Genomic DNA, 19,438 nt, shown 5'->3' on the forward strand with positions numbered 1-19,438 from the left:
GAATGTCGGAAATCATTGACTTCCATAGTGTTTGTTTTTTCTTACTATGGAAGTCAATGGTTACAGGTTTCCAACATTATTCAAAATATCTTCTTTAGTGTTCAACAGAAAAACATGTTTGAAACCACTTAACTACTTATATTTTCATTTTTGGTTGTAACTATACTTTATTATAAACATAATTGATGTAATCAAGCTGTAAAAATAGCTCATTTGCCAAAAAGTTTGAATGTGACATCACAGGGGTGTATATATTTGCATATACTCCACCCCCACAACATTAGCTCCTCCCACCGGCATTCAGTCATTCAGTGATTTACACTCTCCTACACTGGATGCAAGCATTATGTTATATTAAAGCTGATGCAATAATGTCAGCCAATCAAAACACTCATTTACTGACAAGCTTTAAAAAACCCATCTCCTAAAATCTGAACCTAGTAGAGTCAAGATGAGGGTTATTAACATTAGTCATGCACCTCAAGGAACATAATAAAATAATAATAAAAAAAACTTAAAACTAATAATTTCTGATTCAAACATTGGTGCACTGAAATGGTCACCTCATTATATAGGGTTACCACTTTTGATACACAAAAATAAGGAAAAAACATTTGGAACCACTGAGGGCAGAGTAAATAATGAGAAGAACATTTTTTGGAGGGAACTTTCCATTATTATAAGCATAACTTTTTAATCAAGCTGTAAAAATAGCTTATATTTAGCTTATGTTGAACACAAAAGAAGATGTTTTGAAGAATGTCAGAAACCTGTAACTATTGACTTCCATAGTGTTTGTTTTTTCTTACTATGGAAGTCAATGAATACAGGTTTTCAACATTATTCAAAATATCTTCTTTAGTGTTTAACAGAAAAACATGTTTGAAAACACTTAACCACTTATATTTTAATTTTTGGTTGTAACTATACTTTATTATAAACATAATTGATGTAATCAAGCTGTAAAAATAGCTCATTTGCCAAAAAGTTGGAATGTGACATCACAGGGGTGTATATATTTGCATATACTCCACCCCCACAACATTAGCTCCTCCCACCAGCATTCAGTGATTTACACTCTCCTACACTGGATGCAAGCATTATGTCATATTAAAGCTGATGTAATAATGTCAGCCAATCAAAACACTCATTTACTGACAAGCTTTAAAAAACCCATCTCCTAAAATCTGAACCTAGTAGAGTCAAGATGAGGGCTATTAACATTAGTCATGCACCTCAAGGAACATAATAAAATAATAATAAAAAACCCCACTTTTGATACACAAAAATAAGGGACGCCCAAAATTTGGCCTTGGGGGGAAAGGGGGAGTTGGGGGATGTTGAAGACCCCCCCCCCACCCCACGCTAAAAAAAGAAAAGATTTACCACTTTTGTTGGTAAAATTTACCAAAATATCCCACTGGGTAAATCTCAACTTAAAATATGTTTTCAGGAAAGTATGAACACTTGGACATTAAAATAAACTGTCTTTTAAATCTGTGTAAACCAATGCAGTCAGTCTTTCTCTTTAACAACTCTGCAGCACAGATATAGCTGACGTTATGTTTAATACACGATTGCGTTAACTCAGCTGGTGTAAGAGAAGAAAATACTAAGGATCTAATTTTAAAGGGTGGAATTGATAACAGATTTTGGCTAAAATGTTTGTCATTATTTGCAGTATCACCTATCCAAACATGAAAACAGCACATACATAAACATTAGACGCTGTAAAAATAAAAAGATTTGATCAATTAGCCCTGACAGCAGCATATGTTTTTAGGTCATTTTTAACTTACTGAACTAAGTTAATCATATTCTTATCATATTCATATCTTAATTTTATAAGTTATGCAAGCTGTTTTAAGTCAGGGAGGGGGTGGAATGATTTGCAATGAAAAGCTACTTTAAAGATTTATGAAAATACAGGACAAAACCCGTCCCTTATTGATTCAAAACAGGACGCGCAATTTCATTCTCAAATACGGAACGATTCTGTATTTCAAGGGACGGGTGGCAACCCTACCTATATTACACGTTGCTCCTTCCCATCCGGGTGAACACAAGCACTTGAACGAGTCGCCTTCATCTGAACATGTTCCTCCGTTGTTGCATGTGTCTTCATCGCATTGACTCTCGCCTAAAAATGAGAAGAAATCAGCCATCTCAGAAATCATGAGACTTTATTCAGAGGAGTTTACAATGCATTTGATATAGTTTTGCTGGCAGAATTAAAACAATAAACATCATAAATATTTTGATTCATCAGACTAGTCCCTAATTTAGGCTTCAGAGGGGAAAATGACATTAAAGCCTGCAAATTGTCAATCAGGTCAATGAATCATTGTTCAAATTGTCTATTTTAATGAGATGATTCAGATTTGTGATTCACTTGGACTGTCACTCAAATGATTACATATAGTTAGTCTATAATCGGAGACACATCCTTTTTTGTCTATATGCTCCAGACACTTTCCAACAAACATTTTGTTATAAGGACTATAATAATAATCCAAATAATAATAATAATAATAAAAACAACATGCTAAACTAACTTAGACTTGTCGTGACATGTAAACATTGCTGTTCTGATGATCTGAAGTACTTCTTTTATAAATGTAAACAAACCCTAAAACAACACTTGACACAAATTAAATGAGATTACACTAAGTGCTAGATAATCTAACACAATAGTAAATGTATGCCAATGAGGAGGCGGGGCTTACGTGAGTGACAGGTCTTTCCCTTCCAGCCGTTCTCACACTCGCAGTAAAAGTCATTGACCAGGTCACGACACACTCCTCGATCTCGACATGGGTTCGTGCGGCAGTCGTCAATGTCTGTTCCAGAAACAAATTGTGTTTCAGCTCTAAATATAATGACAGAAATAACAGTGGTTTGAGGGTGTGATGCACTCACTGGTCTCGCAGTTTGGTCCTTCCCATCCGTCAGCACAGATACACTGATATGCATTGATTTTGTCAATGCAAGTGCCTCCGCTGAGACAGGGGCTGCTTTCACAGTCATTGATGTCTGTAGAGAGGAGTGACAGATGTGCTGGTGAAACTTAGAGACATATAATGTGCTTTTTGTGCTAAAGAACACACTAGGCTTGAACGATTCATTTTTAAGCTATGATTATACAAATTTGAAACAGTTAAAGGCTGTGATTAAACTGTGGTCACATGATATGCAACAGTAAATAGTCTTCAGGTTAGCATGGTAAGCTGAATCTTGACGTGGTCAACCCAGGCTCATTCTGAGAACATATCGATATATACATTTCTGGAGAGCGCCAAATACATCCCAGGAGGTTTGATTTTTTCACCAGCACCCACCCACTTCTCTAGAGCCAACCGACAGTTTTAAAAAGCAATCCAGGAAAAGAAAAGCCCTGAAGCGTCTGATTTTTACCACCTTTTCAGATTTTTCCACATTCTCACCCTGTTGTTTACTTGTTTATTTAAGTTTTTTGGTTCTGTTTTTGTCTTCTCCACTTTCTGGAAGCGTTCTTCACTGGACTCGAACCCCATTATCGTGGTCAACTCTCTGCATCTCAAGTCTGTCGACATACATGGCGAGCTACCTGGACAAACTGGTAACAGTGGGAAAGCTGTCCATATGAAGCTAAGCATTCAGCTGGTAAGCGTGAAAAGGAACGGTGTAATAAAATGCAACCATATGTATCTCTGGCTACATAATTCGCGATCTCCAGAAATGTATATAGGGGTACATTTTCAGTATGAGCCTATGTTGCATGTGGTACAATGGCAACTCATCAAACTGAGGTAAAAGCTATGAAACCAGTTGTGATTCGCCACTAGGGGGCAATCTGAATGAATCCGCATGATTCGTGTGAAATTTACAGGTTTACACAGATCGCCCCCAAGTGGAGAAACATTGAATTGTCAAAACGCTTTGCAACATTTATGACGTAACAAAGCCCCGTTTACTACTTTTAACTCTTTTCTCTCCATATGCACCAGACACTTTCCTACAAACATTTCGTTATTCAATAATAATAATAATAATAGTAATAAAAATGTATTAAATTAATAAATGTAAATTAGCTGTGTAAAACATGTGCCAGAGTAGTTGGAGGTTCATTCCTCTGTGGCGAATCAGAGACTAAGCCAAAGGAAAATAAATGAATAAATGAATGAATAATAAATGTAAATGAAAGCATGAAAATCCATGACCAAGCCAATTTGACACGCGCTCTGAAACTGCTGATTCAAAACAAAAGATTCGTAAAGCTTCATGAAGCAGTGTTTGAAAAGCAGACCAGTGTTTATCCATTCCCCTTCTTTCAACTTTGATTTATGTTTTGGGGCGACAGATGGGCTCACTGTCACCTTGCAGCAAGAAGGTCGCTGGTTCGAGTCTCGGGTCAGTTGGCAGTTCTGTGTGTGAGTTTGCATGCGCTATAGGTGAATTTGGTCAACTAAATTGGCCGTAATGTATAAGTGTGTCTGTGATTGTGAGAGTGTATGGGTGTTTCCAAGTACTGGGCTGCGGCTGGAAGGGCATCTGCTGTGTAAAACATATGGTGGAATAGTTGGCGGTTCATTCCACTGTGGTGACCCCTGATAAATGAATTTATGATTTGGATTTGCTGAACTCTTTCAATAAACACCTGTAAATGGATGTGAACTCTGGCTGTCTTATATTCACTTACTCTCGTGGCAGTAGGTCCCGGTGAAGCCGTCTTGACAGTCGCAGCTGAAGTGTCCTCCGGCATGGCTGTGGCTACGGCAGCGGCCGTGTGGACCGCACACACTGGAAGAGATTAGCCTCAGACCGCCTGGGGTGCTGTTTGACACCACCGCCACCGTACAGCTGTCAATCACTGCAGGACACAACAAAGAGCACAGGGTTTAATGAGAGCGGATGGTCAAAGTGTGTGTCTTCTTAAAGTTGAGATGGTTGCTGATAATCTATGTAGTCTTAAATTTAGTTTGACAAACATGGACTATCAATCTAGATCTAGAAACCAAACTAATTTTAGCTTGACTCTTTATACAGTTTTCATGAAAATAAACTATTTTTGTTTAAATTACTTGCAAATTATTAATTAGCAATTATTAATATTTATTATAATATTCAATAATACCTCATATATTTTTTTAAATTTACAGCATAATAATTATTATTGCAATAATGAAAATAATTATAATGTCGATATGAATATTTATTAGAATATTTAGTAATATTTTCTTAAGTGTTTTAAAGTATAATAATAACTGCAATAATTATAATAATAAAATAATATGAATATTTATTGGAATATTTAATAATATTTAATATATTTTCATAATTGTTTTAAAAGCAGAAAAATAATTGAAAAAATAATATTTAAGAATATTCATAACAATATTTATTATATTTAATAATAATGCAAATCATATTAAGTGTTTTACAGCATTATAATAATAAGAGCAATAATAATAATTATTATTATTATTATATGAATATGAATATGTATTTGAATAATTATTAATAATTCATATACTATTTTCTTAATTATTTTACGGCATAATATTAATAATTTAAATATTAATAATTATTATAAAAATATTCATAATAATATTTTTTAGAATATTTTTTAATTATTAATATCATATTTTCTTAAGTGTTTTAAAGCATAATAATATGAATATGAATAAGAATATTTGTTGGAATATTTAATAATATTTAATATAATATTTTCTTAATTGTTTTACAGCATAATAATAATAATAATAATAATAATAATAATAATAATAATGATGATGATAATAATAATAAATTGAAATTACTAATACTGGTTTATATTAAACTAATATTTTCTTTATGTTTTACAAACAACAAATTACTAATTAATTATAATAGTATTAATTTTGTCATTACAGTGTAATAATAATGGTATTAATAATATTTTTATCAATAATATTATTTAACATTTATATAATTCTTTTTCAGTCTTTTACAGCTAAATAATATTACAATACTAACAGTAACCACCACAATATAAGTAATATTTAGTATACAATATAAATAAGTAATTATTACATTATAACAACATCATTATTTTTGAATTATGAATAATATATAATTATAATTATTATTTATTATTAATAATAATTATAACATCACAATTATAATTATTATTATTGTTGTTGTTGTTGTCATTTTAATAATAATAATAATAATAATAATAATAATAATAATAATAATTAACAATAATAATAATTAACAATAACATATTATTATTATTATTATTATTATTATTATTATTATTATTATTATTATTATTAAAGTCTTACTTTAAAATAAAATAAAAACTACAACAAAAATAAAACATGTGAATTATTTTCCATCATTGTGGAAGCCCCATCTCGTTCTCACCGCCAGCTCTGAAGCTAAAAACAAGCAAAGCTGTGGTCTGACTAGTGGTGGGGTTTTCCCTCTTGCTAATCACACTTCAGGTTAGCATTCGCCTGGTGTAATGCTATCTTAGCTGTTACCATGGAGAAACAGCTCTGGGGACCAACATACTAGAGTTAGCAATCGCTAGCGCTACGCTGTACACAATGGCACAGCATCAGACGCGGCGGCGAGGCCTTGAGACGGGATAGACTTACTAAAAAAGAGCCGCCGTCTATTTGCAGTGGCCATTAAAAGCCCAGTATGCAGCTGAGCAGATAATCTTACATGAGGCTCACTGAGATCTAGAGTCTGAGAGCGACTATTAGCGCTCAATAAAGCCCGCAGAGACATCGCGACTCGCTCTGAGACTAGCATGGATTTATTGAGGATTTCCTTCATTGAAAGTAACACAGCCAGCTCTTGGCCAAAAACAAATTGTAGAACACACACACATAACGAGCAAGGCTGCAGAAGTAAAGATCATATTTGTAAAAATATTATAAATATTATTCATTCATTCATTTTCTTTTCGGCTTAGTTCCTTTGTTAATCCGGGGTCTCCACAGCGGAATGAACCGCCAACTTATCCAGCATATGTTTTACGCAGTGGATGCCCTTCCAGCAGCAACCTATCACTAGGAAACATCCATACACTCATCCATTCACACTCATACACTGACCAATTTAGCTCATTCAATTCACCTTTAGCGCATGTGTTTGGACTGTGAGGAATAAATAATAACCCGGAGAAAACCCACGCCAACATGGGGAGAACATGCAAACTCCACACAGAAATGCCAACTGGCCCAGCCGAGGCTCGAACCAGCAACCTTCTTGCTGTGAGGCAACAGTCCTAACCACTGTGCCACCGTGTTGCCCGAATATTATTCATATTATAATTAATTAATTTTATTTTATTTACATTCATTTACATTTACATTATATTCAATTAGTATTTTACATTTATTTGAATTTTCAATTATTTAAAATGTAAATGAAAATGTTATAGTACATTTACTTCTATAATAATAATGTTGTTATTATTTTATTAAGGATGTTATTATTAAATATATTATTATAATAATGAATATGAATAAATGTATTAATATAATAAGGAACATTATTATTCTTAATGAAGTGAACTTGTTTATTTTAAATTTATTATGTATTTAAAATGAAAATAATTGTTAATGTACATTTTTGAATTCACATTTATTTAAATAATAATAATATTGTTATTATTTTAATGATTAAAATTATTTATTTACAAGTATAATAGTTTAGTTTGTATTATTAGAAGATTTTTTTCAGCACATTTCTAAACATGATAGTTTTAATAACTCATTTCTAATAACTGATTAATTTTAAAGTGACATTTAAAGGCTTAACTAATTAGGTTAACTAGGCAGGTTAGGGTAATTGGGCAAGTTATTGTTTAACGATGGTTTGTTCTGTAGACTATGGAAAAAATAGCTTAAAGGGGCTAATAATATTGTCCTTAAAATGGCTTTGAAAAAATTAAAACTGCTTTTATTGTTGACAAAATAAAACAAAAAAAAGACTTTCTCCAGAAGACAAAATATTATCAAACATACTGTGAAAATGTCCTTGATCTGGTAAACATAATTTCAGAAATATATAAAAAAAAAAAAAAAAAAAATATATATATATATATATATATATATATATATATATATATATATATATATATATATATATATATATATATATATGTGTCTTTGTACTTTATACAGATATTACCAGTAAGAAAAATCACAAGTAGTTATTTATATAATTTATATTATATAGTAAATTATTTCATAAAGCAGATTAAAATAATTACTATCAAAACTGTTCAAATAAATACAACTAAAAACCAAAAATCATTCATAACCACAGTCCAGAAAATAACAAGTCAAATACAATCAATGGTATAAAATAAAAACAAAGTGAAACTCCATAGCAGTTTGGCCAGCGCAGTAAAGTATGTGTGTGTGATTGTGAAACCAACCTTGGCAGGGTGTGATGAGGCAGTGGTCTTTGAGCTGAGAGCAGTTCTTGCCTTCGTAATCTTCTGGACATTTACAGTAATAATCTGAGGCCAGACTGAAGCACTGAGCCCCGTTCTGACACGGCCCGCTCTCACAGTAGTCCAAATCCAGCTGAAAAACAAAACCACACAACATCAACAACACCATTACAATCTTACTTCTGTCTTGATTCAGTGAGCAGTTTGATGTATTATAAAACTGAACTAACATTTATCACCATCAGTTTATTGATCACATTAAGAATTTCCATTAAAGTTTTTCAATGTTGTTTATATAAGGTATTTGGGAAACACTTATTACTGCATCATTAATTTCCCAAATGATGCATTGTACTATGGTAGTTGAGTCACAAATTACGTCGTTGTTTAGGAAACGCAAAATGAACGTGAATGTGAAGGATGACAGAATTGTTGATTTTTGGGTGTACTGTCTCTTTAAGATGTGAATTATTTCAGGCATGCGTCTTTGCTCACCTGGCAGGTGGCACCGGAGAAACCAGGCGGGCACAAACACTGGAATCCATTGAGTGTGTCCTGGCAGCGTCCGCCATTCAGACAGGGGCGACTGGCGCACTCATCCACGTCCCGCTCGCAGCGATCGCCTGCAAACCCTGCTGCGCACACACACCGATATCCATTCACCAGATCCTGACAGACGAGGAAACGGAGACAGACCCAATCACATACTGACTGAAGCAAAAAAAAAATCTGAACTAAACAAAACATAAATATTAATAGAAAAAATGTATATATTGTTCATGATTGTAATACAATTATTACATGCTGATTAAAGTAAAACAAGAACTAATAGGAGAATAATTTATAAATGTCAACATGAATAATAATAATAATCACATATATAATAAAAATAATAGTAATTAAAATATAATATAGAATAATAATAATTATTATTATTATTATTATTTATATTATTATTATTATTAAATTTTTAAATATTTTATTTAATATTTATAAATATAAATATTTAATATATTTTTAAATATTAAATATATTTATTTGTTTACATTTATTTGATCATATATTTAGATATTTTTTACAATAGTATTATTTATTAATTAATCATATCTAATATATATATATATATATATATATATATATATATATATATATAAGTATATATAATTATATAAGTCATATAGTGATATAATTCTACTTGTACCAAAATATAATAATTATAAGAATACGTCAAACCATTATAAGTACATAATAAATGTATAAATTAATTGATGAGGATTTATTTTAGCATATATTGTTACTGTTGACAATATTAATATTTATCATATAAATCTACATGTAACTAAACAATTCAAGAGTTCACACTTGACGCAGTCAATAAATTAAAACTTCAATAATTCTTAAAATTCAAACAAATCATTATATGATGAATATATAAATTAATTAATTTACATTTATTTTATTGTATATTTTGTTAATTTTGACAATGTAATTATTTATTTCTTAATTATATATAATAAATTATATATATTTTCTTCAAATAATTCTACATGTACCAAAACCTAATAATTTTTAGAATTCTACAAATCATTATAATTATAAATTAATTTAGTTTTATTTTATCATTTTGACAATATATTTTTTAATCATTAAATTAAATTAAATAATTAATTAAATAATATATATTTTCTTAAATCACATATTTCTACCAGTAACAAAATATAATAACTCTTAGAATTCTACAAATCATCTTAAGTACATAATAAATGTATTAATTAATTGATAATGTTTTATTTTAGCATATATAATGTTAAAGTTGACAATATTATCATTTATTTCTTAATCATATATATTAGTTCTATTATTCTATTTATAACAAAATATAATAATTCTTAGAATTATCCAAACAATTAAACTTACAGTGTTTATTTAGATTTATTTTATTTATAGCTAATGTTGACTATATTATTATGTCATAATCATTTAGGATAAATGTCATATAATAAGTCATATAATATTACTTACAAAAATATAAACAATTATAATAATTCTCAAAATCAGCTAAATAATTATGATCGTCTTTTTTAAACACCATAGATTTATGGAAAAGGAAAATATGTTCATACTTTCACAGATATCTGACATCTCTTTTTCCCAATGGACAAATCATGTTTTCTTTAAAGCACAAACCCAACAACATTTTGTGAGGTTTACACCAAAAACACAAAACCACCCTCGGTTCTTTCAGTATAAGCGACTAATATCCCTAAAATCCATTACAACATATTTCATGTGATCAACTCAAACAAATGATTGTCAGAAGTGATTATGATTTAGCTGGCTGTGTTTTCACAGTTAACGGGCTCAGACTAAGACATAATGCTTTCCAGCTGCGCCACAATCAGCCTGAACCGAAGAGAAAATACAGAAAGAGCAAGAAAACAATGAATCGGAGACAAGAATGTTTATGGTAACCGGAATCTTTCGCAAACTCGCTCCCTCTTTTCTGTCCAAAGCATGACTCAGATCGGGCTATTTTTACTGCAGAAGTCTTACCTTACACAAACCTCCGTTCAGACACTGGCCGTGGCAGTCGTTGACATCTGCCAAGAGAATCCATCAAAATATCAGATCACAAATCATGCCAAGAAAACAACATTAGGCTCCACATCAAGCTTAGATTCAATCTTTATCTGCATTTTCAGCACTGATCTGAAGGGAAAAATCTGCTTTTAAAGGGTACCTATTATGCCTCTTTTAACAAGATAAAAATAAAGTCTCTGATGTGCCCGGAGTATATATATATATATATGTAAAGTTTTAACTCAAAATATCCCATAAATAATATTTTAAGTCTTTGGATTTTAACACTATAAGGGTTTGATCCAAATTGTGCCGTTTTGGTGACTGTCACTTTAAATACAAATGTGATTTTTAGAACAGGGAGGAGCTACAAATGCTTATACTTCATAAACAAGACTAAAGTTATTCCTCTAATGTTGCGTTCACACCAGACGCCGAACGAACGTCAAGCGCGAGTGATTTATATGTTAAGTGAATGCAAACCCGCGAATAGACATCCTGCGGCGCGATACACGCGAATAACGTGGCGCGATTGACGAGAATTGCGCGAATGGCGTGGTGCAAATAGCGCGATATGCGCGAATAGCGCAGGGCGAATAGTTCGATACGCACGAATGACGCGGCGCGAATGACGAGAATTGCGCGGTGCGAATAGCGGGATACGCGCGAATGGCGCGGGGCGAATAGCGCGTTTTGCGCGAATCTCTCGAGTTTAAAAATCTGAACTTCAGCGGACATTCGTGCCGCGTTAAACAATCAGAAGCTTGCTCTTGTGATCGCGTGATTGTGACGCAGAACCTGTTGATGGTGTCCCGGGGGAAATCCTCTAGGCGACACCGACAACAAGTCATCAAACTGGGCTTGGCTCAGTCAGAAGCACCGTTGAAAGCCTCCGTCATCCAGGTTCAGTTTTTGGAGGAGTTTATGAGCTCACAGAGCTGCATGCACCTCTGAAAGCATGTAGTAGACTCAGACACAGTCCTAAACGTATCGACGCTGTTTTTCAGCCTTCATAAAGTACATAAACACTTATTTTCTTCATAAAATCCATGTTAGCCATTTAGCAACGAAGCTACAGTCACCGGGCAGACAGAAGCCCTGCCCATCACGCGAATCCGTGTCTGTTCTGAAGTGAATTTGACACTCGAATGAAGCAGATTTCACGCCCGAAGGGTTTGACGCGCGAATGAAGCGAGTAAACTCAAATGTTCACGCGGCTATTTACGCGGCTATTCACGCGGCTATTTACGTCTGGTGTGAACACAGCATTAGTCGCTGACATAATCTTCAGCAGGTAAAAACTCAGATGGTGGACAGCTGCTTGTCACTCAGGGCTGTTTATGCAAATGAGGGAGAGATTGTCACTAATGGGCGGGGGGCTTTCCCCTCTGATGACAAGTACAAAGGGTAATGACAGATGGGTGGGTGATGGGGGTGCTACCACACCTCCTTTTTCAAATGGTACATTTTCATACGACTGAACTCATATGAAACAGCCACTAAACTGACAAAACGTAAAATAGTTGCATTTCCTCGTGAGATTACCTCAGTGTGCACCACAGGTTTGAAATATACTTGCGGTGGTAGCCGGATTTGCAACAGCACATAAATGGTCAACTACATGCGACAAACAAAAAATAATGTGATTTTCAACTTGATTTTTATTTACTATGACACAGCTTTACACCTTTCTTTTCAATGGGTTAAAGTTATTTTAAAAAGGCTGTTGAAATAATTTAAATCCACTATTTCTCTTACTTTTATGCTATTTTGGAGACATGTGCACCCACTGACAGGTAAAGGGTGCTCTCTCTCTCTCTCTCTCTCTCTCTCTCTCTCTCTCTCTCTCCCTCTCTATAAAGTTGCTAAGTTGGTAAATGTTGTCAAAACATTTTAGATATGTATAAAGTATGTAATATATCTACATCATTAAATTAATCAAATATTCAGCAAATGAGAAATAAATATCAGAAAAAATGAATAAAAATAGACATTATTTCCTAAAAATTATTAGAATTACTAAAAAGTGTAGATTATTTAAAAAAAAGCAAATTAATTGATTAACCATTTCTTATTGTGTGCAAATATTTTGCAGCCATTATAGATGTCATTTTTTTCCGTTTTTTAAGTCACTTTTTAAATGATTAATCATTTAATGTGTCTCGCGGCTGTGTTATCTGTGAAATGGTTTTGCAAAAACGCACACAAATAATGGCAACTCTAGAAAGTGCAAGTAAAACCTGAATCCTGGACATTTTAGGAGATTCAGAAACTGCGGTCGGATGCCTATTGGTGGAAAAGTGGGTCTGCAGAGCACGTGAGAGTGTGTGTGAGATTGCGCACACACAGAGAACCAGCAGCAGGAAACGTGCAGAGCGAGAGAAGATTTTCGACTGGTTTAATCGATCGCAAATGTTTAGTTTTTTGGACGTATAGAGCAGTATATTTTATTGAAAAATTGCAGCTCACAGAATCATCTCGCGGGCTGCATTAATTCGTTTGTGGGCCTGATCCGGCCTGCGGGCCGTACGTTTAACACCGCTGTTATAAACAGATTAATATATTAATACAATTAATACATTTTTACCCTTAGACACTGGTTATATTCACAGACTGTTGCCACACAACTGCGTTTAAACCCCTTATAAAAGTGATTTTTGCATAATAGGTCCTCTTTAAACAAAAGCTGAAATAAAATGATAATAAAATCAGACCAATTATTAAATAAACCCTAATATATGAAGCTTTATACATTTTCATGAAGTACTCATATTCAAATTTTGTTTTGTTTTTTCTGCTGCATTTTCCTTCAGCAAGCTATCAGTACCGACCTGTAGTTAAACTCACTTGCAGATCTCTCAGAGCGCCTATGTAGTCAATCTCACGTTGCTTTAATCTGACACTGTGAAATACTTACTGATGTCGCAATTCTGTCCCGTCCAGCCAGGCAGGCACTCGCAGAAGTATCCACCAATCAGATTGCGGCAGGAGTGGGCATTGACGCACGGGCTTTCCTCACACTCATTAGCATCTGGGCCAAAAATGGAAAAAAGAGAAACTAGTGTGAGCGCAGTCCAAACACACACGCAGCCAAACAGAACTATATGCAGTTACCTCCACTAAGATGTGTGTGAAATGTTGATCTTTTGCTCAGAATATTAACAAAAAAGCTAATTTAGAACAAATAATTGCAAACACAACTGTTTTATTGGAAAGAACATGTGTGTGCATAAATATTGGCACCCCATTTATTTATTTTCCTTCAGCTTAATCCCTTATTTATCTAGGGTCCCCAAAACAGAATGAAGCGCCAACTATACTGGCATGTTTTACACTGCGGATGCCCTTTCAGCCACAACCAAGTACTGGGAAACTCACATACACACTCATACACTATAGCCAATTTAGTTTATTCAATTCACCAAGCACATGTCTTTGGACTGTGGGAGAAACTGGAGCACCTGGAGGAAACCCACACCAACATGGGGAGAACATGCAAACTCCACACAGAAATGCTAACTAACCCAGCCAGGACTCAAACCAGTGACCTTCTTGCTTTGTGGTGACAGTTCTAAACACTGAGACTTCCCATTGGCACCCCAATGAATCAATATATTATTTTCAATTTATATTCCCATTGATATTTTATCATTTTTGCACACCTTTTGTGACTAAGAACTGAAAATTGTTTCACAGCGGCATAAATAAGGCCAAGCTCACTCGGTCATTCATCAAAATGGGTAAAAACAAAGCACAGAGCTGTGATTTACGGCAAGAGCCTCCAAATGTTTATTTCCACCATCAGGGCAATAATGAAGAAATTCCAGTCAACTGAATCAACCTGGAAGAGGATGAGTGTTTGTGGTTTTGAGTGGCCAAAAATAATCTCTAAAACTCTTAGCTGGAGAATTGCAGAAGTTAGTTTGATCTCGGTTTCAGAAACTCTCCAAAACTACAATGCGAAGTCACCGACATCACCGCAAATAGTTTCAAAGGGTTTCAAGAAGAAGCCTCGACTCTAATCCAAAAACAAACTCAACCATCTTCAGTTTTATTTTAGTATTCATATTACAAAGTGTGCCAGTAGCTATGTTTCCATCCATATATTTTTATGCGCATTTTGGAACATTCAACAATAATGAAATATATTATGCTCATAAAATCGAAACACATTTACCGAACAAATTCCAGCATGTGCATCAAAAATGACGTGATTTTGTTTTAACATTTCATGTAATTAAAAAAATAAGTGTGATGAGATGACATTAATGTAAAAATCAGTGTTTTGGTCCTTCTAAAATCCCTCAGCCTAAAGGCCCGTGCACACTGAGACGTTTTTTTGCTCGCGTTTTCCGTCGACGTTTAACGCCTTGTGACTAAATAAAGGGCGTCAATGTGAACGTGTACACCAATTCGCAAAACGCCAGGCGCAAAAGCGTCATTTTAAAAATGTGCACTGCGTCTAAACCTTCTCCACCAATCAGATTGGCACTTTTGTTCACGTGCACGGAGCTACTGAAGTAACAGTAAACAGCACTTGGAGGAGCTCAAGCGCAAAACTGTCAATGCGAGCGCACATTGAGGAAGATGCCCAGAGGCGATATGAATGTGCAGCTGCTTGTTGCTCTGTGAACACTAATCCTTTCTTCATTGCTAGAGCTGCTACTTGAACCATCCATGCTTGTTTGAGTCACCAGTAACTTTAACAACAAGCGTGTGAACTTCCTCTCTTCCTCTTCTTCTGTGTTGTAAGCAGGTGTCAGAAGAGTAAAGCGCCATCTAACGTCAAGGAGTGATTTTGCATACACTTCTGCTTGACACCAGTAAAAATCGCTTGGGTTTGAATCAGGAAAAATGTCTTGAAAAAGCTGACGATAAAAGTAAACGAAAAGCGTCCCAGTGTTTACGAGCGTTAAAGGTTATTGCACACTGAATACGAAATTTCGCATGTTAAAAAATAATTCAACCTTATGTTGTAACAATCGTATTGACACATTGCCTCCAAAACTTTTATCCGTCATAAAAAATTCAAACCGGGTTCGTATTTGTCCACTTTTCGCATCCGAAAAAGGACTTTGAGAGGTGTTTTGACAGTTCAGAGCCACCGTACAATCTAAACGCCGTCATTTGCACTACAGTTAACTAAGACATTAAAGAGCCCATATTATGGGTTTTTGAAAATTCCCCTCCATGTAGTGTGTAACACAGCTCTAAGTGAAGTTAGGTATCCAGCTAAGGCTTAAATCTGTAAGAGTACAGTGTTTAAAACGGTTGATTCATCTATAAAAGAGTCGACTCATAGTGCTTCAAACGAGTCGCCTTGATACCGAGTCATTAGGTGTTTCGCCATGACGTACGAACGAAACCAAGTTATTCACGTGCACGCGCAAACCCGGGAGTTTTCAAACCTGAGGCCCCGCCCTCTGACGCAGAAACCCAGACACACACACACACCCACAAACACACACACACAAACATGCCGGTCGATTGAAGTCACACTGCAGATGGATATTATATCGAGTCTCAACCCAAAGATGAAACATCAGCTTTATAACCAAGCAGTTGGAAACTACTGGAAACTTCTGCAAACTACATGCTACAAAGAATACTTCATCGGCGTTTGATAAAGGAAGGATCAGTAAAGAGTAACTTACTGCTAGACGTCAGTATGGGTTTCTTCCTCCATTTCTCAAGTGTAAGTACGTGCGATTAAAGTTGTTGCCTCATTGACTCTAGCTTGCAAATGTATTTAGTTGGGATTTGTTACTTGTAACCGCGTGTACTGTATCAGGTTAACTGGCTATATTCTCTTTTCGCGTGCAAAGTCACGTTAAAAACGCGACGCGTGCTGCTTGTTTTATGGAGCTCCGTGGACGAGGGTAGTGTGTGTGCGCGTGCGCTGTCGTCCGGAGGTATGTGTGTGTATTTGTTTGTGTTTGCGCGCGCGCGCGCGTTGTCGTCCAGAGGTGTGTGTGTGTGTGTGTGTTTGTGTGTGTGTGTGCGCGCGCAAGGACGAGGGCAATGTGTATCTGTGTCTGTGAAAAGAGCAGAGTGAAACAAGCTGTGTGATCTCCTCGACAGTTTTTGGAGTTTTTGTTCAATAAAATAGTCGTCTGAATTTTCAAGTTCATCGACTGTATTTACATTGACCCACTGGCAGCTAAAATCCACGCCTACACTATCGAGCGTGTATGAACTGTGATTACTTTTATATTGCTGATTAGCTGTTTGGCTTTTTACTCTCTGACTGAATGCAGTCGACCAATCGCAACAGACTGTCATCGGTTCAATCAGTGCAGATTAGCTTCGCGCTAAGGAGGGGTTTGGGAACAAATGAATCACTGGACGATTCATAGAGGAGTCGCTGGGATAATTAGGTAAAAATAAATGCAGATTATAAGACCATGAAAGTGTTTTTTGACCTTCCATGCATAATAGACTGTTGTTGGAGACCCTTACAACCAAGATATGACCCTATTTCATGTATAATATGGGCTCTTTAAGAGAGAATGTGGCGAACAGTCGAGAACCCCCTAAGCTGGATTAAATGACTGGCGCACGCTACTGTTTGGGGTGTGTACATGTGTATGTGTGTGTGTCCATACATTTGATGTATAACTCATAGACGTTATAATAGAAAGCATGGTCCGCTTACAGTTCTTTGATTTGACGAATCACTGCGGCCGCCATCTTTTTTACTGTCTACAGGTACCAGTCTCTGTTCAGGATTTGTTTACGTACATGAATGTGTGAAGTATCACAAGCAATGTATGAACATTCCACTGATTTCCTGAAATAAACTTTGCATTTCGGTATAATCACAGGGAAGGTAAAGGCACACACACCGATGAGACAGGTCTTTCCAGTCCACTGCACGGGGCAGATGCATTTGAACCCGTCCACCAGGTCCACACACACACCGCTGTGATTACACGGGTTTGGACTGCAGTCGTCTTCATCTGAGGAACACCAGAGACCTCATTAGGAGTACATATTAGGAGTCTTCAGGAAAAGTAAGAGGGAAATAAATAAATGTTGCTGTGGTGTTGTTAAGGTGTTCAAATGGAGTCAAAAAGCCTACATACAATGGTATTCTGGTTTGTAAAATATTGTGCTCTAAATGAAAATATTTTTTTAGTTTTAGGTTTTGGTTGGTTGCATTCTGGTCTGTAATACATGCTTTGGCAAATATGACTTTATCAGACCGAATGCAGATCTGCTGAGTGTGAGACAGTAGAGTAGAGTAGTCTTACTGATGTTGCAGGAGGGTCCCGTCCAGCCGGCCGCACACTGACACTCAAAGCCCAGACTGGACTCCACACAGAGGCCTCCGTTCAGACAGGGCTCCGATAGACAGGCGTTATCAGCTGCAGAATAAGCAAAGCATCATCATACATAAGGATGCTTTTTATTTATCCATCCGTGCATCCATCCATCCATATATCCATATATTATTTATCCATCCATCCATCCATCCATCCATTATTTATTCCCTCCATCCACTCCTCAATTTTTTTCCATCCATCTCTTCATTATTTTTTCCATCCTTTCATTAATTGTTATTTTTTTACATCCATCCATCCATCCATTATTATTTTTTTCCCATCCATCCATCTATTCATTATTTTTTTCAGTCCATCCTTCCATCCATCCACAGTTATTTTTTCCATCCATCCATCCATCCATCCATCCATCCATCCATCCATCCATCCATCCATCCATCCATCCATCCATCCATCCATCCATCCATCTATCTATTAATTACTTTTTCCATCGATCCATCAATCAATTCATCCATTCATAAGCCCAGCCACTCATCAGTCCATCCATCAATAACACTACCCCTTCGCTATTTTTCCATCCATCTATCTATCCATTATTTTTGCCATCCACACATCCATTTATTATTTTCCATCCATCCATCCATCCATCCATTGTTGTTTTTTCCATTCATCCATAAACCCCCCACCCATCATAACATCCATCTCTTCATTACTTTTTCCATCCATCTATACATCCATAACATCCACCCATTGTTCTTTTTTCCATTCATCCATAAACCCACCCACCCATCAGCCCAACCATCCATCCATAATACCCATACCTTCATTATCTTTTCCATCCATCCATCCATCCATCCATCCATCCATTATTTTTGCCATCCACACATTTATTTATTATTTTTATATGCATCCATAAACCCCCCCACCCATCAGTCCATCCATCCATAACATCAATTTCTTCATTATTTTTTCAATCCATCTATATTTCCATCCATCCATTCATTATTGTTTCCATCAATCTATAAACCCCCACCCATCAGTCCATCCAAAACATCTATTCCTTCATTATTTTTCCATCTATCTATATATATATCCATCTATCTATCTATTCATTGTTATTTTTCCATCTATCCATAAA

The 19,438-nt window shown here is 35.2% G+C and overlaps 1 protein-coding gene across 4 annotated transcripts in view; it reads right to left on the minus strand.

Moving 5' to 3' along the window:
• Positions 1-19,438, minus strand: part of jag1a (jagged canonical Notch ligand 1a) — a 52,713-nt gene that overhangs the window by 11,669 nt on the left and 21,606 nt on the right. For all 4 annotated transcript variants that reach the window (XR_012406464.1, XM_005168205.5, XM_005168204.5 and 1 more), the window contains 10 exon segments: positions 18,271-18,384; positions 17,863-17,976; positions 13,935-14,048; positions 10,991-11,037; positions 8,933-9,106; positions 8,420-8,570; positions 4,679-4,849; positions 2,920-3,033; positions 2,727-2,840; positions 2,027-2,140 (listed from right to left, as the gene is read on the minus strand). Coding sequence is in view for 3 of the 4 variants with exons in the window: in XM_005168205.5 (XP_005168262.1) it covers positions 2,027-2,140; positions 2,727-2,840; positions 2,920-3,033; positions 4,679-4,849; positions 8,420-8,570; positions 8,933-9,106; positions 10,991-11,037; positions 13,935-14,048; positions 17,863-17,976; positions 18,271-18,384 (1,227 nt within the window). In the remaining variant the exon portion in view is untranslated.

Source organism: Danio rerio, chromosome 1, assembly GCF_049306965.1.
Source record: "Danio rerio strain Tuebingen ecotype United States chromosome 1, GRCz12tu, whole genome shotgun sequence".
Lineage (NCBI taxonomy): Eukaryota > Metazoa > Chordata > Actinopteri > Cypriniformes > Danionidae > Danio > Danio rerio.